The sequence below is a fragment of the Oryx dammah genome, unplaced genomic scaffold (assembly GCF_014754425.2).
Source record: "Oryx dammah isolate SB20612 unplaced genomic scaffold, SCBI_Odam_1.1 HiC_scaffold_29, whole genome shotgun sequence".
NCBI classification, from domain to species: domain Eukaryota; kingdom Metazoa; phylum Chordata; class Mammalia; order Artiodactyla; family Bovidae; genus Oryx; species Oryx dammah.
This window is the reverse complement of record NW_024070213.1, coordinates 42,651,069-42,676,326: the sequence shown is the minus strand read 5'-3', so window position 1 is coordinate 42,676,326 and position 25,258 is coordinate 42,651,069. Positions and strand designations below refer to the sequence as shown.

General features: G+C 52.6%; 1 protein-coding gene across 1 annotated transcript; it reads right to left on the bottom strand.

Annotated features, from left to right (window-relative positions):
• Nucleotides 1–6,070: 6,070 nt before the first annotated feature.
• Nucleotides 6,071–21,588, bottom strand: LOC120858553 (beta-1,3-N-acetylglucosaminyltransferase manic fringe). Its single transcript, XM_040234685.1, has 8 exons — nt 21,114–21,588; nt 16,605–16,653; nt 16,141–16,243; nt 15,542–15,695; nt 12,544–12,629; nt 10,515–10,680; nt 8,706–8,791; nt 6,071–7,044 (listed from the first exon to the last, which is right to left on the bottom strand). Exons 1-8 carry the CDS (start codon nt 21,366–21,368, stop codon nt 6,981–6,983), a joined length of 963 nt encoding a protein of 320 aa, XP_040090619.1. The 5' UTR covers nt 21,369–21,588; the 3' UTR covers nt 6,071–6,980.
• Nucleotides 21,589–25,258: the final 3,670 nt, after the last annotated feature.

The window sequence follows — 25,258 nt, the reverse complement described above, 5'->3', positions numbered from 1 at the left end:
AGAAGACCAGGATATGGGTGGGAGAGAGAAAGGTCACTGGAGCTATGTAGCATGAAGGGACAGGTTTCTGACCCAGCAGGGCCAAATTAAAGATAAAAATTAAAGACAAACAAACAGCAGGTCCTTGAAATAAAATCCAGAAGGCAGAGTTAAGAGTGACATAGATTATGCAAGACGGGGTTTCAGAAGGCTTGAGAAGGAGGTTATCCAGACAAAGCTAGAGAATTTTAGACCAGGACCATTGAGAGGCTAAAAGTTTACTTGTTAAGCTTAGAAGAATTTAAAAATAAATCCATAATGTGTCCTCCAAAGATGCCCCACTGACTCCTTCCTGCATGTGGCCCTCATCACTCCATCAGTTTCTAGAACTCCTGTTTATTCATTTACCTGCTTGCTGTATCTCCCTGTATTAGTATTAGTCAGGGTAGGCTGGGGCTTCCTGGATGGCTTCACCTGTAATGCAGGAGATGTGAGAGACGTGGTTTCGATCCCTGGGTCGGGAAGATCCTCTGGAGGAGGATCCAGTATTCTTGCCTGAAAAAAATCCCATGGACAAAGGAGCCTGGCAGGCCATAAAGAGTCAGACATTACCGAGCACAGACAGAGAGTACAGACAGGCTAAGTGTGGTGACAAACACCCCAAGACCCCAACTCAACACCAGTTTGTTTCTGGTTCTTCTAACAATTCAGTGCAGCTGTTTGGTGGACGGACTTCCACAAAGAGATTCTGGGACCTGGGCTCCTCCCATCTCCAGGCTCCTATAACCCAAAGTCCTCTCCATCCAGCCAGCGATGAGGACAGAGAGAGATCATCTCGTAGGGGAGAATTTTATGGGCCAGGCCTGCAAGTGGGACACATCCATCAGCCAGAACTCAGTCATATGGCCAGCCTCTCACTATAAGGGAGGCTGGAAATGTCATCTCACTGGAGGCCAGGAGTATTACCCTCCACCTCAGTTTACACCCCTTGCATGCCATCTCTCAAGCACCTTGACTCTCAATAACCTTCACAGTGATTGTCAGCTCACCTGGCATAAATGTAATGTGAATGAATGGTGCTGGGGCTGTGCCCCTGGAACCGGGCTGATAGAAGGATATAATCACTCCCACTTCTCAGATTAGGAAACTAAGGCTCTGAAAGCTAAACAGCAGGCACAAGGCCACACATCTAGTTAGTGCTAGAACAAGGTCCCAAATCTCAAAAGCCTTTTCTGCCACATGTCTGTTCTCTCCACTCCCCAGGCTGCCTCTCCAGTAAGCACACTCGCTGACTCTGGGTCTGGTTATCTTCAAGGCTGCTATCCTTTCTAACAGTCAATGAACCATATTTGACAAGCTGTGGGTTCCTTGGGGAGGCAGCTGTATCTTGCTCATCCTTAGGTGCCCCCTGGCTACCAGCACAGCCCTTGAACACAGTAGGTGCTCAAACCACCTTTGGGGGATTAATTTGTTCACACTGGCTCAGGCTTCATGCTTTGCTGCTTGCACAGTATGAGGGTCGCTTATAACTTGTAAGAGAAATAGAGGGGATATTCATTATCCTGTCTCTCCCTGTGCAGTCAGAGCTGTCTCCCACAGCAGGACCAGTGCCCACCCCGAAACTCGCTCCTGAAGCACAGAAGAGGGCCGTGTCACATGAGGGCCAAGGCCACAGATGTCTCATGGCCCCCATCAGGGTTACATCATTAACTCCTGTCACATAACATAGAATGTCCTTGCCCCAGCTGGTCCCAGGAAAGAGAGGAGATAGGGGCAGCTGTGTGAGGTTCTGTCCATGGTGCTGAACTCACCTCAACTCCCACCTTGTTTGCTAAGCCAGGAACTACTTGGGAACCAGGTAAAAACACAGATTCCTTGGCCCCTTCTTTGGAGATGTGAGTTCTGAGGATCTAAGATGTGTCCTTGGAATCTGTTTTTACCAAGAACCTGTGATTCTAATTCAACCAGTTTGTTACTAGCCTGAGGTTGACTCACTCAACTAGTCTTTGGTCTGCGTGAAGTGCCTGCTATGTGCCCAGCACTGTGCCAGATAATATGAGGCACAGAGATGCATTGTGCCAGGTCTCTGCCCTGGGAGAATTTACACAGTCACTCAGGAGGAGATATAGGGAGGGAACGAGGGTGAGAACTCCCTGTGTTTCATGTGGACACAGTGCTAGGTACATACATACTTCATTCACCTTTACCCTGCAAGGTGAGATAAGTAGGCACATGAAGACAGTAGTACTCACAACCACAACTAACATTTCCACTTTCCTTCAGGTCTCCCTAGACTTAAATGCAAGGCAGGATGTGACACATTTCATTCAGTCTGACGTCTTCCTGGCTCCAGACGGAGACCTTCCTGATTCCTGCTGCCCCTAGAATTGAGTCCTTCTTCTGCCCTATGGTCACATTTCATCATCAATTACATGATAAGCCATGTTTTTAATACTGCTCCAACTGGGATTTGAGCTCCCTTTTGAGAGTAGGGCTTACACCTGACTCTCCTGTGTAATCTCTAACACAGGCATCCTAGACACCCCCACCAGAGGAGCTGAGCAGTAAACTCTTATTGGATGGATGACTAGGGGGAGTGGTAAGTGATAGCTGTGACTGTCACTGTGACTGCCCAAGGAAAGTGCTGCTGGGTTATGAAGCAGCTGGGACCAGTGCTCAGAACCAAAAGAAATCAGGATGGGCCTCAGAGAAACCAGGAAACATGCAAAATGCAAATCAGGAAGGGACCAGCTTCCAGTCAAGGTCTGCCTCTCCTTTCTCTGGTGTTTGGGGAGAACAGGAAGTAGAGTCAGGACAGCAGTGTCTGATGAGAACAGATGTTCTCTGGGCCTGAATGTGGGGCATGGAAGAAGGGGGAGGGGAGGGAGAAAGTTAAAAAAGGGAACGGGGAGGGCCATAGCCAGCAAAATAGAATATCCACGGCACTCTTATTTATTTAATTTTACTTTTTATGATGGAAAATTTCAAACATACACCCAAGTAAAGGAAATAGCAAGAGTGAACCCCCACGTGCCCACCATCCTACTTCAACAACTATCCCCACTTTAACATCCTTATTTCATTCCTTGCCCCCAAGCATCTCTTTAAAAAAAATTATGGACAATATATCATTTCACCCAAATATATTTCAGAATACATCTCTCACATATTAGAATATGTCTGAAAAAGTGACCTCATTATCACAGCTAATAAAACTAACAATTTCTTAAGACAATCTAATACGAAGTCCATTTTCAAATTTCCTTATTTTTCTCAAAAAATGTCTTTTTAGGATCCATTTATTTGAACCAGGATCTTAACAAGATCCAGGCACTGTATTTTGCTGCTATGACTCCTAAATCTCTTTTAATGTCTAACATTCCTTCCTCCTTCCTTTTTTATGGTATTTTAGTTGTTGAAGAAACCAGGTCTTTGTCTGTAGAATTGTCCCCATTGTTGATTTGCTTGGTTGAACCCTCATGGTGTCATTTAACATGTTCTACTGTGGCCTCCAGCCATTTCCTGGAGACTGATATTTAGATTGAGAGGGTTGATATGCGGGGTCAGTTACTTTGGCAAGCACACTTCCTGGGTGAACTGTGTCCTTCCTAGTGCACCATATCAGGAGCACTTAAGGTCAAATTTTTTCCTTTGTGCATGATACTAAAAAAAATGGTCAATGTTACCAATTTGATCTTTCCATTATAAAGCTTCCCCATCATCTTGTCCCCAAGGGATTTTAGCACCTTTCATAGAATCTTAAAACTGACAAGCTGGAAGAGCTCTGAGAAGCTCACTCACCCATTTTTCAACTCATCCCACAAATATTCGTTGAGTGTGTGCCAGGTAGCAAGTAGCAGTGAGCAAAACCAACACGATCCCTGGGATCGCAGAGATAACAGTCAGACAGGGGTGAGCAACAAATACACGAGCAAGCAGATGCACCAACAAGAGACGTGCCTGCAAGGTTCAGAGCCACCTGGGGAGCTACCCCAGGGCGAAGTGATGGCAGTCAGGCAGCCACTTTGTGGTGGGTGATCAAGGAAAGCCTCCTTAGGAGAGGATGTTGGGGCTTGGCAAGAGCTATCCAGCAATGCAGAGTTGGGGGACCATTCCAGGGAGAGCTGGGGCAGACAGAGAAACTGTGGACCCACGAGGAGTAATGAGGAGCAAGGCGGAGGGGGGCTCTCAGGTGAGGCCAGCGAGGAGGCTGCTCTGGTAACACTCTTCTCACTCCCTTTTACAGCTGAGAACACTGAGTTGGGGAGAGCTGGGAGACAGTGGTTACTGAGGAACCACCTGCCCTAGGAGCTTTTTGTGCAGCATCTCAAAACCACACCTGCAGGCTACGTAGTCACTCTATTTCACAGGTGAGGCCAGTGAATGGCGAAGTCAGGTGCCCAAGGGCTAAGGCAGAAGAAGAAAGGAGGGTCGAGCCCAGCCTGAGGCTCTCCCACCCTCCACAGTTGTCCCGCACTGATGACCACTGTGGAGTCTCAAACCTTGGCCCTGGCTCCTAAAAGCCCCATGACCTGGACCAAGGGCCTTCTCCCTCTCAGTGCCTCAGTTTCCTAACCTGTAAAATGGGAGTAATACTTGCCTGAGGGGTACAGCAAGGCTAAGACAAGGTGGTTCAACCTTGCCTCCCCACCGTACTCCCAGCCCCTGCCTGTGGGGCCCGTGCAGGTCACCCTAGCACAGCCTACAGGCAGCTTCCCCCTTCCCACACAGACTCACAAGGGGTTAATCCCAGGCTCCCTCCTTCCTCCATCCCAGTTCTGATCCTTGCTGACTCTGCTCCCCGCCCTACGTAGCTATTCTGAGACAATGGGGGCAGCAGATGGCCCGAGTCCTGTTCCCTCCACCCGACCCTCAGGATCTGGGAACAACCCGCAAATCTGCTGTTGCTTCTAAAAGCGGGCCAGCCGGCAGCCCTCCATGCACGGGGTGGAGAGGATGGCGGCTGTAGAGTACACCATCCCATCCCTACAGGCTGTGAGCCCAGAGGCCGCCCCACTCGGCTCGCAGCCCACACACCCAGCATTAGGTCAACTCAGAAAGAAAGGAAGCCCCACACCTGACAAGCACAGGGCGGCTCCTCTTGGGGTCAGACTCCTCCTTGGAAAAGAAGGAGTCAAGGCTTCAGTGTTCAGCGGTTCCGTCTGCCCAGAGTTGCGGCAGGGACAAGGTCGTTTGAGGGCTGGAGGACATGCCTCAAAGAAGCCCCCAGCCCTGGCTGCCTGGATCAAAGCCCCTCTGTCCCTCTGGACCTCTGCTCCCTCCTCCCCTCTGCCCTGAGCTCCTCTGTGACCCCCAACCCCCAGCATCTCTGAGCATGATGTGGGCTGCAAGCAGACACATCCTCTTCCTAGCCCTCCCCACAGACACCACCAGGCCTGAAATTTCACCATGATCACTTTCATTCAGTCATGCAAATTCTTTGGGATGTAAAATTTTAAGGGCACTTACCTTTACCTAGCTCCTACCTGGGCTGTCAAAGTGCCCCTTTATCTGATAGCAGAGGCTGAATCCCTCAGCTCCATTCTGCCTTCCCTGATTCTCTAGCCACCTCAACCCAGGCCCTGAAGGCAGACAAAAGGAAGTATTGTCCTCAGTAAACCAGCACCTCATGACACACACATATTCACCCACATGCGTATCACTCACACAGAGGCGTGACAGAGGTACACACACATCTATACATCCCACACACATCGTTAGGCACAGACAAGCATAGAAGGGTACACGGGCACATCCTTACACATCCTAGCGCGCCATGACACAGCACACACTACTAGCCATCACTGCTCACAGGCAGTTCCTTTCTCCATACCAGACTCTGTGCTATGCCCTACAAACCCTGCATCATTTCACCTACAACCCGTGAAGTACTGCTTTTCTCATCTATAAAATGAGCAAACAAGCCAGAGAGGCCAAGCAGATTCCCCCAGGTCACACAGCCAGCAAGAGCAGGGCAGGGCTGTCTAGGTCGGGGACCCAAAATCAACATCTCTGAGACAGACAGATGAAAGATCCTCTCATCCTGCTCAGGAATGACTTTGACTGCATGTAACAGAAAACTGAACCAAGCAAGGCTTAAACAAATAAAGGTTTAATCTTCTTACAGAATCAGATGTTGGAAGAAGCAGCTGTGGAAATGATTGTCTTGGCATTCCCTTCATGGCAGCAAGGTGGCTGCCCTAGACCCAGACATCACACCCACATTTGCAGTAGGAAGATGGGGTATAGGGCTACAAAACTTTACCCAGAAGCCTCTCTATTGGCTTTGCTTAAGTTGCACTAACAGAGATCTGGCTCTGGCCATAGCTGGGCCATGTAGTAGCTCCTAATAGCAAGGGAAGCTGGGAAAGTGAGCAACAGGAACATCATGATGGGCTGGGACCCATTCTGATTCATCATCTGGGTCTGGACATGCTGATGCTCCAAACAACATCAGGTGGGGAGCAGGGGCTGGAGACTGGTCAGCAACAACATTATCTGTCACAGACTCTGTGGATTCTGCCCTTCTTCCACTTGGGTCCCTTCAGTGCTTGAGGATCCAGCTAAGGAAGCCAGGAGTAAGTGGCCCAGTGCTTGATCCCAGGAGAGGAATTGAGAGACCAGAGCTGCTGGCTCTGTACACCCAGGGGCCCAGGTAATTCTCTTGAGGGTTAGGATTCCTGAGCCCAAGTAGCTTAAGGACCTTCCATCCTCATTCAGTTCAGCCACCCAGGGCCCATGGAGGCCCAGCCATTGAGGCCTCTCTGGCCCTTACTTGGTGCCCCCAGTCCTGGGCTGTGCAACACACCTCCCCCCGGGGGCTTGAGATGCATTCAGCACCAGTCATCATCCAATCCTGGTCTTGCTCATCTCTCAGAGGCCCTGCCAGGGACTGCCCCCTTACACACACACAAGACCTGCCACAGGCCCTTAGGCTGCCTGGGAGGCAAAGGACAACCAGAGAGCCTCAGCCCAGTCTTTGCCCAGAGGTTCAGGGTTCATCAGGCCACCAGCTGCGGGCACCAGGGAGTATCCGGGTAGAGGAGACAATGGAGGGAGTGAAACCTGTGGAGAGACCAGAAATGGACAAGACAGTCACCCCCACAGGCTCCTGGGGGAGCATGTCACAGAGATGGTTTAGAGCAAGGTTTTTCCACCTTGGCACGTGATGAATATTAGGAGCCAGATATAATTCTGTTGTGGGGACTGTCCTGGGCCTTCTGGGTGCTTAGCAGTAGCCCTGTACTTTGCTCGCCAGATGCCAGCAGCATCCTCTGAGCTTTTTTTTTTTTTTAATTTATTTATCTAATTTATTTATTTGGCTGTGCTGGGTCTCAGCTGTGGCACTCAGGACCTTCTATCTTCATTGCAACATGCAGGATCTTTAGTAGCAGCATGTGAGATCTAGATCCCTGACCAGGGATCAAACCCGGGCCCCCTGCACTGGGAGCGCAGAGTCTTAGCCACTGGATCCACAGGGAAGTCCCCGCTGAGTCTTAACAATCAAAAATGTCCCCACACACTACCAAGTGTCCCTTGGCAGGGGTGCAAAATGGTCCCTGGTTGAGAATCACTGATGGGTAAAGACTTCAAAAGCCAGAGAAACCATGAACAGCTGAGGCCATAGCCTCTTGAGTGACCTGAATCCCCATCAAGCAGGAACCTGTGGATTCTAGAATCTTTAGGCTTTGAGAGAATTTAACACCAATTTTAAATCTCTTGACATACAGCCATAGCTTGCACACCTCTACTGATGAAAAGCTCACTCCATTAGAAAGCAGCTCTTTTCGTTTTGAAACTTGAATTCCCGCCACACCCCCACCCCTGTATTGAGCCAGATTCTGTCTCCTTGTAACATCCAACTTGTTCAACACAGTCCTGGGCCTGGCAGCCTTGGGATAGTGGTGAGACCTCTGCCTCCAAACAGATGGCTCTGCAGGATTTCAGGGGCAGGAGTGTGTGCTCCCTTATGGGTTATGCACTTCAGGCAGGTCCAGAGTCTGGACAGAGCCTAGAAGGCCCAGGGGATGGGATGCCATCTCCCCAAATGAATCTGATGCCACTTTCCTCTTTTCTCCCATATTCCAGTCACACTGGCTTCTTCTACTGCCTTGAGTAGGTCTTATTCCCCTGCCACAATATGTCACAGGCCAGGCTCTAAACGTCTCCACAGCAATCGGGGCTAGGAGTGGGATGGAGGGGGCCGAGGTGAGCAGCCCTAATTTCCCTGTAGTGTGCTTGGGGGGAAAACTGGAGGTGCCTAGGTGGCTTTTTAGCCCTCATTCCAACCCTTTGTCCATGGAAAAGTATCATCCAAGAAATGAAGAGTCTAAGAAAAAAATTTTTTAATTTCCTTGGGTGTGGAGTTTCTCCAATGGGTGCCTGGAGTTTCTCCATGAGAGCATCTCCTTTGCTCAGTGAACACAGTTAAGTCTTCTAGAGGTTCCTGAAGAATCCCAGAGGATCAGGCCTGGGAGATCCCCTTCAGATCCTTGAGGCCCAGCCTCCTTGTGCTACAAATGGGGCAACTAAGGTACAGAGAGGCAAGGCAGGCACCTGCCTAAGGTCACACAGTAAGCCAATGGCAGAGCAGGGACTGGAATCCACTCCCAGCTCTGCTATCAGCTACTAGCCTCTCTCACTTCCCTCACTCCTGGTTCCCTTCTTTCTATCCCTGGCCTCAGGCCCCAGTCCTCCCATCCTACAGTATCAGCCCACAGACCCACCTGGAGGGGTCCTCCTCAGGCGAGAAGGGGCCATGGAGCTTAATGACGTTGAGTTTCCCCTCAAAGACGCCATAGCTAAGGGTGACCTGCGCAGAGAGAAGCAGAGAAGGCAATGAAGCAGGGTGGGGCAGCGGGGAGGAGTGTCTCACCAGGGACCCCACAAGGGGGCAGCATTTTAGTAGAAACAGAGAAGGTGTCTAAGACATTTTGAGTGGCACAGAAAGCCTGTCTCTGCACCTGAAATTCCACCAATGGGTGTTTCACTGGGGTGCCCATCCCCTCCCATTCTCCCATAATCCCATTGGTGCCCCCAACAGTCTCATTTACTAAAGAAGCTGGAATGATCCCCTCATCTACAGATTGGGAAACTGAGGCTCAAGAGGGGAAGGTGCCTTTCCAGGAAGTTGTGCACCTGGATGGAGGTTTCCTCAGACCTACTCTAGGGCCTTAGCAATTCCTCAGGTCATTCCACAAGCAATGAGGCTGCGGATAATGACTCCAGTCAAAACACAGTCAAGCACAGTGATTAAAGACTGTGGATTTGGGGGCCACCCACCAGGGTTCAAGTCCCTCTCTGTCCTGAACTGGCCACAGTTAGTTCCACTCTCTGGGACTCAGTTTCTCCATCTGTAGAATGGAAATAATGTTAAGATCCATCCCCTATGAATGTTATGAGGAACCAGAGAGTTAAAAAAGATAAGGCCCCCAGTGTGGTATCTGGCACAGCAGGGGCTCAAACCCCAAACTTTAGGGAACACCCTGGTTTTGGCAGTCCAAAATCTGCCCCTCTTTCCTGGCTGTGGTTCTAACGGGACCAACCTGCACCCCAGTTGTAGGTCTGGTCAATCAACACTAGCTCTAGGCTCTGGTAGGAAACAGGTCATGTGACCCAAATGAGCCATGTGACCAGTGAGCACGAGCGGTCTGACAGAAGGAGGAGCTCTCTTCTCACTGGTGGGGTGGGGCTGCCATCTTGCCAGCGCAAGTAGCGAGCTTGTCTAAGAAAGAGGCCAGCATAGGGGAGGACACACGAGAGAGGGGATGGGATCTGAGCACCCAGATCTCACCAGATCTAGCAAGTCATCCACACCCACACCTTCTCAGGTACACGGACCCATAAATGTCCTTTTCTGTTTAATTAGTCTATTGCCTTTCTGTCTCTTGCAGCTAAAAGGGCTCTGACTCACACCATGAGACAGAACCTCCCTGGGAGTCTTCCCAGCCAGGACCCCCTATGGGACTGGACACCCATGAGTTGGAGGGCAGTATCTGGAAGGCAGAGCCAGCTGGACCTCAGCAGAGTCACTACCTGCCAGGTGATGGGAGGGGCACCTACCCCTCCCCCAGCCTGACATTACACATGGGTCATCCCTACTGAAGACCTGGTCTTTCCCAGTAACATCTGTGTGGGAAGGAAAAGCAGTAAGCAGTGGCCAGGTAGGCTCTGATGAAGGAGGAGGCCATTGAAAAGTGCAGGACTGGCCCCTTCAGAGGGTGTGGTAAGGATGGGAGGTTGAAGAGAGGTGAGAAGGAAGAATGCAGCGTTCAGGGACCTGAGTGGTCTGAATCTCAAGATGAGCTTCCTCTCATCTGTGCAGGTCCCTCCAGCTGGCATTTGGGAACCAGATCAAAGAACATTAGCACCACAAATGCCAACCCGTAAGGGTCAGAGGTGGAGAGCACTGAGTCACTGCGTGCCGTTAAGGGGGTCCTTTGCCATGCTGGGACTCAGTTTTCCCATTAAAGGAGAGAGCCCCCCTCGCCCCCCACACACCTCCCCCGTTGCCACCTGCCCCATGGCTGGCTCACCTGCTCTGGGAGCTGGGCAGCCTCCAGCAGCTGCAGGGTCTCCAGGTGGGAGTGGAAGAGGGGGCAGGACTGCAGGTGGCCGCCCAGCTTGCACTCAATGATGTAGCCCACAGTGCAGTCATCAGGCAGCCGGATGAGGGCAGATGTGTCCATGAAGTGGGAGCCACTGAGGAACAGAGCCATGCTGCAGCCGGTGGCCTAAGGCCCTTGATACCTAGAGCCCTTCCTGTCTCCCAGAAGACCCTCCCTCCACCACAGCCAGCTGGAAGAGAAGAGTGCAGCTCTAGCATCTGTCCTCTGCATACTGTGTAGCCTCATGCAAGTTATGAACCTCGGAGAGCCTCAGTTTTCTCTTCTGTAAAATGGGCATGATAATAGCCAGAGCTGTTGTGAGGATTAAGTGGTGAAATGGTGAAATGAAGCCTTTTATAAATGTATCCTTTCCTTTTTTCTCTTTCTATTCATTCATTCATCCACTCATTCATTCATTTTTCAGTTTGAGCATCTACCTGGTGCCAGCCACTGATGACACAGAAGCTGAGGACACAGAGATGGGAAAGAAATGCTTCCTGCCCTCAACAGCAGCCTCTGTGCTAGAGGGAGACAGACAGATGAGCAGGTCATTTCAGAGGACTGGTGCTAAGTCAGAGGAAAGCACGAGGCCTGGGGACACAGGGAGGGCAAAGCAGATTCCCAGAGGAGGTGGGAGCCTTTTGTTTTGCTCTTTATTTAATCATGGCAGTAGCAGATTCTAAACAGAGCCTTACAGGATGATCTGCAGTCAGCCAGGTGCCAAGCAGAGGAGGAGCAGTGTTCCTGGCAAGGGCATCACCTGACTGTGCACCCCACGAACGCCCTAGAGACCAGGCTGGGCAGCTTGCCCCGCTGCACAAGATGCCTGAGAGAGAGATGGGTACAGAATCCCATCCTTTGTCACCTTCCCCAGGCTGTGCCTGGGGGCTGCACTGCCCAGAGGGGGTACTTTTTTCTAATTCACACAAATGTACCATAGAGAGGGACAGAAGCCTAGATGGGGTATCCGGGTCACAAGGAGACCCCTGGTCATGTGTATACACCTGCTATCAACAGACCTTGGGACAGCATTCCTGCTTCCTCCTGAGGGCACCCCCATCCAGGGCAGGGCAGGGCAGGTTGCTGCAGAGGCAAATCACGCAGGCCCTAGAGCCAAACCCAGCAGCTGGGAGACCTTGGGCCTGGGTGACCTTGAACCAATCACTTACTTAACCTCTCAGCAACTTAGTTTTCTCAGCCAAGTAGAAATAAGGCCAACGCCCCTTCCTCCCTGGGGGCTGTGATAATCTTAGCAAAGTACAGGCCTGGCTCAGTCAACCCTCAGCCCAAGGTGGTGACACTGATGTAGCTGTTAACAACAGTAACACCTGCCCAGCAGACCTCAAGAGGCCTTTGTCATGCCCTCTCTAGAACACCAGTACTCCTACCCAGTACTGAGGGCTCCCACTACCCTCACAATCCCCCTCAGTCTGGCACAACTCTTCTAGGACCATTCCAGCTCAAATGCCACCTCTTCCAGGAAGCCTTCCCTCCTCTCCCCAGGTAGAAGGCCCTACTCCCTCCTCTGAGTGTTCCTCCACTTGGCCTTCACCTCCCTTATGACAGTGATTGGTCAGAAGAGGGCTGAAAACAGAACCTAATATTGACTGGGCTCCTACCAGGTGCCAGCCCAGGCACTTTCTCATTTAACCCTTACAGTGACCACTGGCCACTGTATTATCAGGTCCATTTTACAGACGGGGCCCTGAGGCTCCTAGAGGTTACACAGCTTGCCTGTGTGTAGCAGGGTGCACTAGGCAGTGTACCCCCAAGGGCAAGGTAACAGGTGACTTGCTCACCACTAGCTGTGTGACTCTGATGCAGTGGGATTGAGAGGTAGTGTCTCCTGAGCTCACGCTCAAGCCCCTTCAGCTACAAATTCCCCACCCACACACCAGCCGATTCCTCCTCTCTGCACACCTCTACCTCCCCCATCTGCCTGTAGGTCTCTGCTTACCTGGCCCAGGGGGCCATCTTCAAAGCCAGTTTGCGGTTGATGCAGAAGCCAGCACCCCCGGTGGCAAACCAGAACTGTACCAGCCTCTGTGGGGGAAGATGGGGAAAGCCAAAGTGTAGGGTGAGCCTAGGGGTGGGGGCAACAGCCAGGCCTCCCCTTACTCACAACCAACATGGCTCAAAAGCTTTATATTTCACATCTCTAGTAGTCTTGCTATGAGGCTTCTCAGATTGCGCTCGTGGTAAAGAATCCGCCTGCCAATGCAGGACACGTAAGAGACGAAGATTTGATTCCTGGGATGGGAAAATCCCCGAGGAGAACATGGCAAACCACTCCAGTATTCTTGCCTGGAGAACCCCATGAACCAAGGAGACTGGCGGGCTAAAGTCCATAGGGTCACAAAGAGTCGGACATGACTGAAGCGATTTAGTACGCATGCAGAGTCTTGTTATAACCTTAAATTATGCCCATGAAGGAAAAAGAGAAGGGAAGGCAAACATTCAAGGGCTTGGAATGGGATCCGGCACATGGTAAACACTAGTGGGTTTATCAATCAGCTTGTAAAGCCCTTGACATCCGAACCAATACCACCCTTTTAGGGTGTAAACCGTTTTCTGCCCTTGCCTAGTACCACCATGGCCCAAGATCTTTTCTACCTCCTCTATGAGGACCTGTGAATTCACCCAGGAATTTCTTCAAGGCTTTTGAGAAACACTGTACCTTTTCAACTGTACCATCTCTTAGTCAAAGTGCCCTAAGGTTACCTTCTCCCAAGTCCACAGTTGGTGCTTCACTGATGTATGTTGCCTTGGGCTGGGCTATCTCCCATGATTCAGCAGTGAGACGAGCACTGGACAGGAAGTTGGAAAGTCTGACACTGGGCTCCCCGCTCCACTGTACAGCTGTGTAACCTTGAAAGAGTCCCTGCCCCTCTCTGGACCTCAGATACGTCACCTGTGAGCACAACATTGGCTCCAGTTCTGAAATCCAATGGTTCCCCAGGCCCAGAGGTGTCCCCCTCCTCCGAGATCTCTATGAGATTACTTCTGGAAACTCTGCCCTCTGAGAGAGAAGTCAGGCCTCAACTAGGCAGAATGAATGGGTTCTTTGGGACCTAACAGGAAGCACCCAATAAATGCTTGCTTAATGAATTAATGAGAGCGGGGCTTCCACTCCAGAGTAACCGCAGTAACATCAGCAGTGACTATGCGAGCGCCTCGCCCCAAGCACTGATCAGGTGACTGAGGTACACAGAACTAAGGTCACCTGCCGAGGTCCCAGAGCTGGGACTGACCCCAAGCCAAACCTCCTGCCCCCTTTGCCATCCTACTCTGGGGGGACACCCACATTCTGAACTGGCCAGGACACTCTGGAGCAGTCCTGAGATCCTGCTGGTGGGGTGTCTGACAAGGAGGGCATTGGTGCACATTGTGGGCTTGAGGAGTGGGTGTGCCAGCAGGGTCCTGTGCCTAGCACAGGAAAAACACTGCTCAGAGGTGAGGCTGGGCTGAGTCAGGTGCTCGTGCTCAGGCGCCAAGTCATGTCTGACTCTTCAGAATCCCATGGCGCTGAATCGGGTACTGGTGGAAAACACTCACTAGTATCTACCATGTGCCAGATCCCATTCCAAGTCCTTGAATGTTTGTGTGTGTGCTTAGTTGCTCAGTCATGTCTGACTCTTTGCAACCCCATGGACTGTAGCCCACCAAGCTCCTCTGTCCATGGGACTCTCCAGGCAAGAATACTGGAGTGGGCTGCCATTTCCTTCTCCAGGAGATCCTGGCCCTTGAATAGGTGGCCTCATTTAATTCTTTTGCTCACATCCGCTCTATGAGGTAGTGACTGTTTTCACTGATTCTACAGATGAGGAAACTGAGGCACAGAGAGGCGAGGTGACTTCAGTCAGTGTCACAAAGCCAGGAGGGAGCGGGGCTAGGGAATGAGCTCTGGGAGTCAGGTTTCAGAGCAAAGCTCTCAAATCTTTAGGTGAGGGAGAGGTGGTATGGGAACCTAGGGGACCCCTCGGCTCACCTGACATCAGCTTGCTCATGCACACCATCCCTCAGGGCCCAGAAGGATTTAATTAGGGCTCAGAGGCTGATGAGCTGCAGATAATTAAGGTTTTGTGTTTCCTGCTCTTGGTTTCTCTCGAGAAGCAGATGGTGACCCTGAGAGGGAGAAAGCCCCATAGTGGGCCCAGCTCCCACTACAGACCTCTAGAGAGGGGGACCCATGGCTTTCCTGTTCATGGAGGCGAAGGGTGCCCTAGGGGCCTGGGTCACCCTGAAACTGGAATCCAGGTGGGTTCTGGGGACCGGGGGAAAAACATGCGATATACGTATACTAAAAAATTCTTATTTCTCCAAAAGTCAAATTTAATGAATATCCTGGGCTTTTATTTGCTTCCTAAATCTGGCAGCCTAAATCTGTCCATTCAGGTCTGGAGCTGAAGCGGGTGCTGGGGACCCTCTTGTGCCAGGTGCCAATACCTTTGTGGGTGATTAGTGAAATCTGAAGAGAGGAACGCTGTCTAGGGGAAGGGAGGGTTCAGGGGCTCCCGGCAGCTGCAATTTGCCACCTGGCCCAACAGATTCAGCATTTTAACAATCCATCCAACTACATGGTGATACGAGGTGGCTTAGAAGCCTGATTGTGGAGCCTGGAGACCTCAGCTCACCCCACTATGCTCACGGTATGACCAGGAGAAGCCACTGCTCCTCAGTAACTGAGGCCATACTCAGTGCCAGTCTTTGCTTTCCTTGCATTATGTCAATCTCCTCTCTCTCCTCTCTCAGTCTCATAAAGGAGGAGACAGGATTCAGAGGAGAAGCCACCAGCCCAGATACACAGTGATGCAGTCAATTCTGAAACCCAGAAAATCCACCCGCCCCCTGCAAAACCCCGCCCCTTCAGGGCTCCGCCCCCTGACCCCGCCCCGCGAAGGGCCCTGCCCCGCCACCCAGCGGCCAGTTCACAAAGGAGGCAGCGAGGGACCCACTGTGCGGTTGTGAGGTTGCGGCTCCGAAGCATGAATTGGCCTATTCAGGCTAGGGCGGCCTACATAGACGTCGCGGGTCTGGGGGAAGGTTTTCAGCAACTTCAGCAGCGCCCTCGGGTTCAGATAGTTGTCGTCATCCACATGGCAGAACCATCTGTGGGGATGGAATGGGGGACCTTGAACTTGGAAGGGGTTCCCATGAGCTGCCTGTCAGCCAGACTCCCCCTGCACCCTCACAGTCAGTCAACAAACAGATATGGGCTGGAGTGGGCTTAACACTTAAGGCCTAGTTCTGTGCCAGGCAGCATCTCCTGTAAGCTCATGAGGAAGTTGTGCCCATTTCTCAGGTGGGAACCAAGACTCAGGAAGGTTAAGACACTTGCCCTAGGTCACACAGCCAGAACGGCAGGATTTGAACCCAGATGGCCTGACCAGAGGCAGATCCCAGAAGGCCCTATCTACATGTGATTCAGTTCACAGGATCCAGAACTTTACTTTTTTGACAAGACATTCCATTTAGATATGGGATGTTTTGAGTGGCCTGAGGCAAAGGTCGCGCCTGCCCCCTAAGACCAAGGTGAAGACCAAGGTAGACTCACCTCAGCCCACTGGCCAAGAAGGCATCAAATTCAGCGGCCATCTTGCAGGACAGGGCAGGGTGGCTGTGCTCCGCAGAGCAGTTGGTGACCACAAGGTGGGACCCTAGAGAAGTAAGGACAAGTCAGCCCAGCTCCTCCCCACAGCCCTGCACAGTGTGAGAAGCAGAGCAAGAGAGGGCCTCAAAGAGCCTGGAGCAGTCCACCCACTCCCATTTTACACAGGGGAACCTGAAGTCAGGGAGGGCTGGCCTGCCCAGAATCCTGAAACTAATGGACAGCACCCTGAGCTGGGACCCAGATGTTCATGGCCTTCCATTTCCAGGGGAGACTCCTGCTCCCCTCCTGGGCAAAGGGGGAATCCCTGTGTACCAAGGGTAGACAGTCGTGTTTCCTGGGAACCCCCAGGCAGCCACCCCAGCTTTCCCTGACAACAACTGAGGGGTCGCCATCCCACCCAGAGTTACCCAGTCTCTCCTGGAGGCCTTCATCCGGGCTGTCAGTGAAGATGAATGTCTAAGAATGAGAAAAGAGTCAGGGCAGGGGTCAGCCCACAGCCAAGTCCAAGTGGATACACACACAGCAGACCTCTGTCTTCCTTCAGTGATGAAAATACACCCCTGTCACAGTCACACACTCCTTTAGGACAACAGGACTTTCTCAGCTACCCACCCCCCTCCCCCATACAACACACATAACCCAGCTTTTGTAGACACACAACTTCAAGTTGTACATCAGCCCATCAGTCTCACATTCAGCCCCCTTACAGACCAACACCCACCAGACCAGAGTCGCACAGCCTTGGTAGAATCACACCTTCTTCAACCACACGCACATCGCAGTCCCACTTGGCCACTCCACAATCACGTATACACGTGTGTGTCAGTAGACGGATGCACACGCTGGGACACCAAACCACTTAGGGAGACAGTCACAACTTTCATAGTCACCCAACTCTGTGTGCAAGTGTTAGGGCCCTCACATACCTCCCAGACTGAAGAGGTGCCCCACCCACAGCTTTTACATGTCTGGTCCCCCATGACTTCACTGACTCTCCAGACAGGTGTTGTGATTTGCAGATGGCAAAATGAAGGCTAAGTGATGAAACAAGGCTGTGTGGTTGGCAAGAGGTAAGGACCTCTCCCCACTCTCAGCTCCCAGCACAGCCAGACTTCCCCCCAGGAGCCCCACCCAGCAGGCACTCAGACCCAGCCTGAGGACACTGAGTACCTGAGCACCCCCAGACCGAGCTCTTCTCACTCTAGCCTATCTTACTGGGACCCAACATCTGGGGGTCACCATGCCTCCTCTCTTTCTCTCACACCCACATCCAGTCTGTCAGCAAATTCTATCCACCCAACTTTCAAACTAAAGAACTAAAGAGCCTCTTGATGAAAGTGAAAGAGGAGAGTGAAAAAGTTGGCTTAAAACTCAACATTCAGAAAACTAAGATCATGGCATCTGGTCCCATCACTTGATGGAAAATAGATGGGGAAACAGTGTCAGACTTTATTTTTTTGGGCTCCAAAATCACTGCAGATGGTGATTGTAGCCATGAAATTAAAAGACGCTTGCTCCTTGGAAGAAAAGTTATGACCAACCTAGACAGCATATTAAAAAGCAGAGACATTACTTTGTAGTCATGTATGGATGTGAGAGTTGGGCCATAAAGAAAGCCAAATACCGAAGAATTGATACTTTTGAACCATGGTGTTGGAGAAGACTCTTGAGATTCCCTTGAACATCAAGGAGATACAACCAGTCCATCCTAAAGGAAATCAGTCCTGAATATTCATTGGAAAGACTGAAGCTGAAGCTGAAACTCCAATACTTTGGCCACCTGATGCAAAGAACTGACTCATTGGAAAAGACCCTGATGGTGGGAAAGATTGAAGGCAGGAGGAGAAGGGGAAGACAGAGGATGAGATGGTTTTATGGCATCACCGACTCAATGGATATGAGCTTGAGTAAACTCTGGGAGTTGGTGATGGACAGGGAAGCCTGGCATGCTGCAGTCCATGGGGTCACAAATAGTCGGACACAACTGAGTGACTGAACTGAACTGAACTGACTGAACTTTCAAACTGCTTGGGGTACACCCTCTCCCTGGGGTACAGCCTCCACGGTCAGCCCACGGTCCATTCCCTCCTTGTCACCTCCTGCCTGCTTTGCTGCAGTCACCTTTTCCCTGTTCTCTCTGCTCCGTCCTGCTCCTCTCCAGGCTGTTTTCAACACAGCCCCCGGGGGAGCCTGTAAAGTAAGTCAGACTTTTCTTGCCCTGCTCTCAGGCAAACTTGTGCCACCAAACAGTCACCAGATAGTGGAGCTCTCTCCAGTCTGGAGTGTGGGCCAAATGGGCCAGGGAAGGCCTGGGAATGAATTAGTGGGGAGAGGGGGAAGGAGGGGTTCCCGCAGCACGGTCTGGGGGCTGAGCAGGGCTCCTGAGGCTGGTGTTTCAGTCCCCGGGAATTCTGAGGTTGGCACAGAGCAGTGGGCAGAGTTTTCTCTGAGCAGAGGGTTGCATTTGATTGTTTCTAGGAGGGATCCTGACAATGGTTAAAACCTTGCAGGAAAACAAAAGGACAGACAGCCTGCTGGGGTCGGGGGAGGGGGTGCCCGGGGCCATCTGCTGCAGAGGAGGGGAGATGTGGGGCTCTCGTTGCTACCCCCACCCCTGCCCTCGAGGAATGTGAGGAAGAGAAAGGCTCCTCTGCATCTCAAAACATGCTTCCCCCAAGCCCGCCCCCTGTGCCTGGGACAAAGGCCACACATGAGCCCCAGCCCGCTGCCACAAAGGCCCACCTGCCACCCGGCTGCCCTTAACCAGCTGGAGCGGGTGCCCAGCCCTGGAGTTAACCAGCTCAGGCCTGCTCCTGATGGCAGAGCTGAGAGAGGCTCTAATACTTTCCTGCCCTGTGTGGCTGGGGAAACTGAGGGTTGAAAATGGGACGGCCATGGCCGAGGTCACAGGGAGAGATGAGCCAAAGGGTGGAAATGAAGGGGGCCCAGATGTAGTGATGAGGGTGGGTTTCCCTGTCTCCTCTCTTCTTCCTCAGTTTGAGTGTCTTGCCTTTTTTTTTCAGATCTGCCTTAAAGGACAAGATTTCTAGAGTCTCCCCCTTCTGCTCAGGACCGGGGAGGAGGAAGTGGGAATGTCCAGCTGAGTGAATACATCTCCTACCTCTGCTTACAAATGGGAATTTTTAAGTTTCCCCCTCTGAAAAATGGGAATATCAATACCTACCACTCAGGTTATTGTGAGGGTTCAGTAGAGTGATGCACCGACATGCTGTCCCTTAGATGCGGAGCAATTGCCAGGTACTCACTCTGGCGGCCTGGTTAGCATCTGGGATTGAGCTCAGAGCACAGAGAGGGTGTCTGCATGCCTCTCCGCTGTCAGCCTAGTCCTGCCAGGCCTGAATACTCAGGCTAAAAGCCCAAGTGACCAGGCAGCCCTGTGGTCCCCAGTCTCAGCAGAGAAGGAGGGACCTCAGCCTAGAGGTGGGCCCACTGAGCTCTGCCCTCTTGGGCCTTTGGGGTGATGCTGGCAAGCTCTTCCTCCTCTCTGGCCTCGGTATCCTCATCCGGAGCAAGGGCATCATCGTAGCGATCAAGACGAAACAGGAAAGGGACTCCGACCACGTGAGGCCATGCTCCCGGGTACACACAGACACAGCACCATAAACAGGAAGGTCTGCAGGGAGGGCCAGGTTTGGTGGCTTCCGCAAGCGGAACTAGAATCTCCCTAAGATGAGAAGCTGTGCAGCGTCCCAGGGAAGAGTCTGAGGGGTGTTGGGGGTTCCAGCAAGGAAAAGGTTAATCCAGGGTGCCGGGATATCAGGATGAGGAAATCAGGGTAAAGGTGCCCCCTCCCCAGTGGGCCTTGGCCTCTTCCAGCACCACCTCCCCCCTCCTTGGTCTCCAGGAGCCTCCAACCACCGCCCCCCCAAAGGCTCGTCACTTCCTCCCACTGAGCCAGCCGCCAAAGTAGGGACAGTGTATGAGTGTGTGTGTGTGTGTGTGCGTGCGCGCGCCAATCTGCCCCTCTACCCCACTAGAGATGACTCTCAACACCCCAAATCACTGACTTTGCCTGAGGGCACTGGGTGTGGGGCTGGAAGAGCCAGAGGGGACTCAGAGCTGCCTCCCCAGAAAGCCACACTCCATCACACACACGCCTCTTGTCATGGCACGTCTGACACTCACACTGGCTCCACGCGTGTGAGCACACATGCGTGTGAGCACACATACACATCCCCACCATACATGCCAGGCAGGCTGCTCGCTCATCACTGCTTTCACCACAGCACACACCCACTTCGTCCATCCTTCAGAAACTGCCCCACAGGAAGTGGAGCACAGGAGGTGAGATGCCACTGCCCCGGGGCACACCCTTGGCAGCAGAGGACGGGGGCAGGGGCTGTCAGGAATTCTGAAAGGATGCCCCCCACCCCTCTCCCCAAACAGGCCCCACCCAGACCATCCCATCCTCAGAGGCTCAGCCCTTGTGCTCCACCCTCAGCCAGGGCAAAGGACAGCACCCAGGGCCTGGCCTGGGGGCAGCCTGGCCAGGGCTCTTGTCAAAAGTCAGGACCTCGCAGAGGCCTCTGTCCAGCTGCCCAACACCCACCATTGCCCCCAAGGCCAGGGTGGGCAGGCACTAAGCCTGCTCCAGAACAACCAGGGAATGAAGGGACCCCCAGAAAGGACGTAGGAGCCCAGAGTAGCCTGGCCCCCAAAAGACCAAGCAGTGGGCCTGAGGAGTGCCTGGCTCCTGGGCTAGTGAGGGACTCACAGCTGCAGAAGACCCCCATCCTGGGAGGAAGGAGGAGCGGGAACACAGTCCAGGCAGGGCAGGTGGGAGGGCAGCTTCTCCCGTGGGGCTGCCAGAGAACCCCCAGGTCGGTGGTAGAAAGGCCTCTGTGAGCACTCAGACCAGGGGCCACTCCTGGGACCCGCAATCCCCCGCTTGTCACCTGTTCCCTGGTCCTGGAGACCCACGTGTTGAGCAGCAGCTCTAGGCGGGAGTGGTGGAAGGCCTGGGTCGTCTTGACTGCGATGAAGACATCGTGGAGCTGCAGCTCGGAGGGCCGAGGGCTTGGCGGGCTCAGCTCGGGGGTGTCGGCCACACGCTGCGGGGACGGGCTTGAGCGGTACCGTAGGGAGAGGAGCCCCATACACAGAAGGGTGAGGAGGACTCCGGCCAGGCCCCGGAGGAGCCGGCACTGCATTGGCCCTAGGGACCCAGACGGCTCAGCTCCCAAATCCCAACCAGACGGGGAGGGGAGGCTGGTCAGGAGGGAGCCCCGGCAAAGGCAAAGGGCTGGCAGGCATGGCGGGCAGGCCGGGAGGAGAGAAGTGGGAGTCGGAGCTCCGGACCCGCAGGCCGAGCCACCGTAGCCCCGCCGCCGCCAGCCCTCCACCTGCTTGCTCCCCAGCCCTCCCGCCCGCGGCTCTGGGGCGCCTGGCCCCGCCCCTGCTTCCAGCGCAGCCCAGGGGCGGGGCCGGCCCAGGGGAGCCCAGAGGTGGCTGGAAAAGGCACCCGCAGAAGGCACAGCCCCTGGCTCTGCCAGCTGCTGCGGTGGGGGTGGGGGCAACAACAACCCCTCCGTGCCAGATGGAAGGGAGGGGCCCTCCAGCCTTCCCACTCCCCAGAAACCTTGGGCTTAGCTCATTCAACACCCAGTATCTTCGGTGGCCAGCCTCCCAGGTTTGGCTTCACACAGCTCCTCCTCCTGGGTGCACCCCTCCCTCTGCTAGCCCTGGCCATCCTCACCCACGTTTCGTCTACCGGGCTGAATTTTATTTGCCTTTTAAGGGCTTCCCCAATGGCTCAGTGGGTAAAGAATCTGCCTGCAATGCAGGAGACACAGGAGATGCAGGTTTGATTCCTGGGTTAGGAAGATCTCCTGGAGGAGGAAATGACAACCCACTCCAGTATTCTTACCTGGAAAATCCCGTGGACAGAGGAGCCTGGCGGGATACAGTCCATGGGATCACAAAGAGTCGGGCACGGCTGAGCAACTAAGCACATAGCCCATTAACAAGATCTTATAGACTCATGTGGACAGCGAAGGGACTCAGCCATACATATACATGTGTACCCATTCTCCCCCAAACTCCCCTCCCCTGTGGGCTGGCACATAACAGAGTTCCCTGTGCTCTACAGTAGGTCTTTATCCATTTAAGGCTTAGGCTCAAGTGGCCCTCCTCCAGGAAGTCTCCCAGCCTCTGGGGCCCCTACAGTGGTTAGCTCAGTTTCTTCCATCTTCACAACAGTGCTAAACTTATTTCCAGTTCATAGCCGAACATATGAAGCTCAGAATGATCCAAGCTAAGCCAGCAGCTCAGCCACAGAGCCGGTGAACCCAGGTCTGTGGCCCTTGTCTGGCCCACAGAAGGCCCCTGAGGGTCCCTGTCCTGCTGTGACCCACTGCAGTCCATCTTGCTTGGCAGTCATTACTGCTTCCTGCTTCCCTGGTGGCTCAGAGGTTAAAGCGTCTGCCTCCAATGCGGGAGACCCGGGTTCGATCCCTGGGTCGGGAAGATCCCTTGGAGCAGGAAATGGCAACCCACTCCAGTATTCTTGCCTGGAGAATCCCATGGACTGAGGAGCCTGGTGGGCTGCAGTCCACGGGGTCACAAAGAGTCAGACACGACTGAGTGACTTTACTTACTTACTCTCCCAGCCAGCCCAGTGGACAGAGGGCTTTCTGCAGCTACCACCTCTGTCTTGGGTTTTTTTTAAATTAATTTATTATTTTTGACTGTGCTGGGTGTTCATTGTGGTGCTCAGGCTTTCTCTAGTTGCAGTGAGCAGGGGTTTCTCTCCTTTCGGCTAGTAGGCTCTAGAGCGCAGGCTCCGTGGTTGCGGCTCATGGGCTTAGTTGCTCCTTGGCATGTGGGATCTTCCTAGGTCAGGAATCGAGTCCGTGTCCTCTGTGTTACAAGGTGAATTCTTAACCACTGGACCACCAAAGAAATCCCTCCACCTTGTTTGGTACAAGGTCATTCATGTCTTGTCCTCCCTCTGCTAGAACCCTGATGGCTTCACAAACGCCAAGGATCAACACCTGCAGACCCTGTAAGGGTGGCCCCTGTTACCTCCAGTCCCAGCTCCTACTCTTCTTTTGCTTCCTCACTCCAGACCCAGTGGGCTGACCAGTTCAGGGACACGTCCACCTCAGGACCTTTGCCCATGGTTCCTGCCTGGGCCTCTCTCTGTTTAGTCGCTAAGTTGTGTCCAACCCTGCGGCCCCATGGAATGTAGCCTGCCAGGGTTCTCTGTCCATGGATGATTGCCCAGGCAAGAATACTGGGGTGGGTTGCCATTTTCTTCTCCAGAGGGTCTTCCCAACCCAGGGATCAAACCTGTCTCCTGCGTCTCCTGCACCGCAGGCAGATTCTTTACCACTGAGCCACCTGTGATATTGGTCTGGAGAAACAAATCAACTGGTTCTACCAACATGCTACCAAAAAACCTGAAAGCCTTAGCATTCATATCTCAGACTAGATGGAAGAGACAGTTCTCTTTAAGCTACAGTTTCATGATTATATAGAAAATCACTGACCTTGAGACAATAAATTCATACTATACTACTACTAAGTATTTTAAAGTGATTTTTACCTCTTTGTAAAGAAGGGATCAAAATAATTAGGATTTTTAAAAATGAAAAATGAGATTCACTGGAAGTTAATAAAATCAGTGACCCAACTCTGTGGACTCTCAAAATAATTAGTTCTACCCAGGTTGCCAGGTCTAGAGATCCAGAGATCTAACTCTCCCATCACCCTACCTCCCTCAAGTCTACACAAATATCTTCTACATGAAGCCTTCCCAGACTACTTTTATTTAAATTGCAGCTCCTCCCCCCTCCTTCCCAACTTTCCAGGCTCTTTCCCAGGGCCCCTTTTCTGCACTGTTCTCTCCAAAAGTACTTTTCATCCTCCAACATCCTATATATTTATTGTCTGTCTTCCTCATGAGAATATCAGGGCAGGGATTTCTTTTTATTCACTGAATTCCTAGTACCTAGAACAGGACCTGGCACTCAAACATGGTAGGCACTCAAACTTTTCTTGTTAAACACAGGAAATACCAGATTTGTGGAGAATTGTATTAGCACTATAGAGGGAGAGAAAAGGAAAACTAACCCTTCTGAATCATCCTTCTATGGCCCAGCCCTGTGCCAGGCACCCTCACAGTCCATCTTCTCATGATGGCATCTCCAAGGGATAAACCCATGCTTCATGCCATGCAGACCAGGGTTCAAATCCCTAGCTGTGTGACTCTGCACAAGTCACTTCACCTCTCTGAGCTTCACTTTCATTTGAGACTTGGGGTCGGTGGGCTTCTCCAGCCCCATGCAAAGGGCACCTAACGTGGGACCAGCCGCTGGCCTCCTGCAACTTCACCCAGGCTCGTATGTCCACAGACCAAGCGCTGGGCCAAGAAGGGGGCGGTGTGTTTACCCCAGTGAGCATAATCCAGTCTCCATGGCCAGGGAGCCAACAGCCACCCATAGAGACCCACCATCTGGCCATAAAGCAGAGCATGGCATGGCCCAGAATTCCCAAGGCCTGGGAAACTCAGGAGGCTTTGTGGAAATGATATCTGAGCCAGACTTCAAATGTAAGCAGCCCCCAACCCCTGGACTTGGACCTCTTAGCTTCATTTCCTACCACTCCCCAGTGGCCAATCTCAACCCATTTCCTGCCACTGAGCCGTTGCTCTTGAGGTTCCCTCCACCTAGTCTATCCACTCCCCCCAACTCCCAGGAGCCTGCCCAAGTTCATCACTGTGACTGAGGAGAGTCCTAGGAGGACCAGGAACAACATAGGCATGTGAGTCCCTTACGTGCTTCCTGAAGAAAGGAATCCCACACCCCAAGCTCAAGCAGCACCTTCTCCAGTAAGCCTGCCTAGATTTCTCCCATTGGAAGTTCTCATCCTCTCCACAGTGAAGCAGTCTCATGGGCTTGGTAGTACACTGACTGACGGTTTGCTCTTAGTCTTCTGGATTCAGTGGCCGAGCCCCTTAGCCTAAGAACAGACCATGCTGGCTAGGTATCCCCGCTCCAGGAGACATCTCTTTGATGATCAGACACAGGCAGGGCTGGGT

What these genes read in the sequence shown, in the direction of transcription:
- LOC120858553 (XM_040234685.1), bottom strand. Translation starts at nt 21,368, where the DNA reads ATGCAGTGCCGGCTCCTCCGGGGCCTGGCCGGAGTCCTCCTCACCCTT. An exon ending in AGGCCTCCAGGAGAGACTGG is followed by an intron (nt 16,244 to 16,604) that starts GTAACTCTGGGT and finishes TTACTTCTCTAG; the next exon opens with GGTCCCACCTTGTGGTCACC. An exon ending in AAGATGGCCCCCTGGGCCAG is followed by an intron (nt 10,681 to 12,543) that starts GTAAGCAGAGAC and finishes TCTGTTCCTCAG; the next exon opens with TGGCTCCCACTTCATGGACA.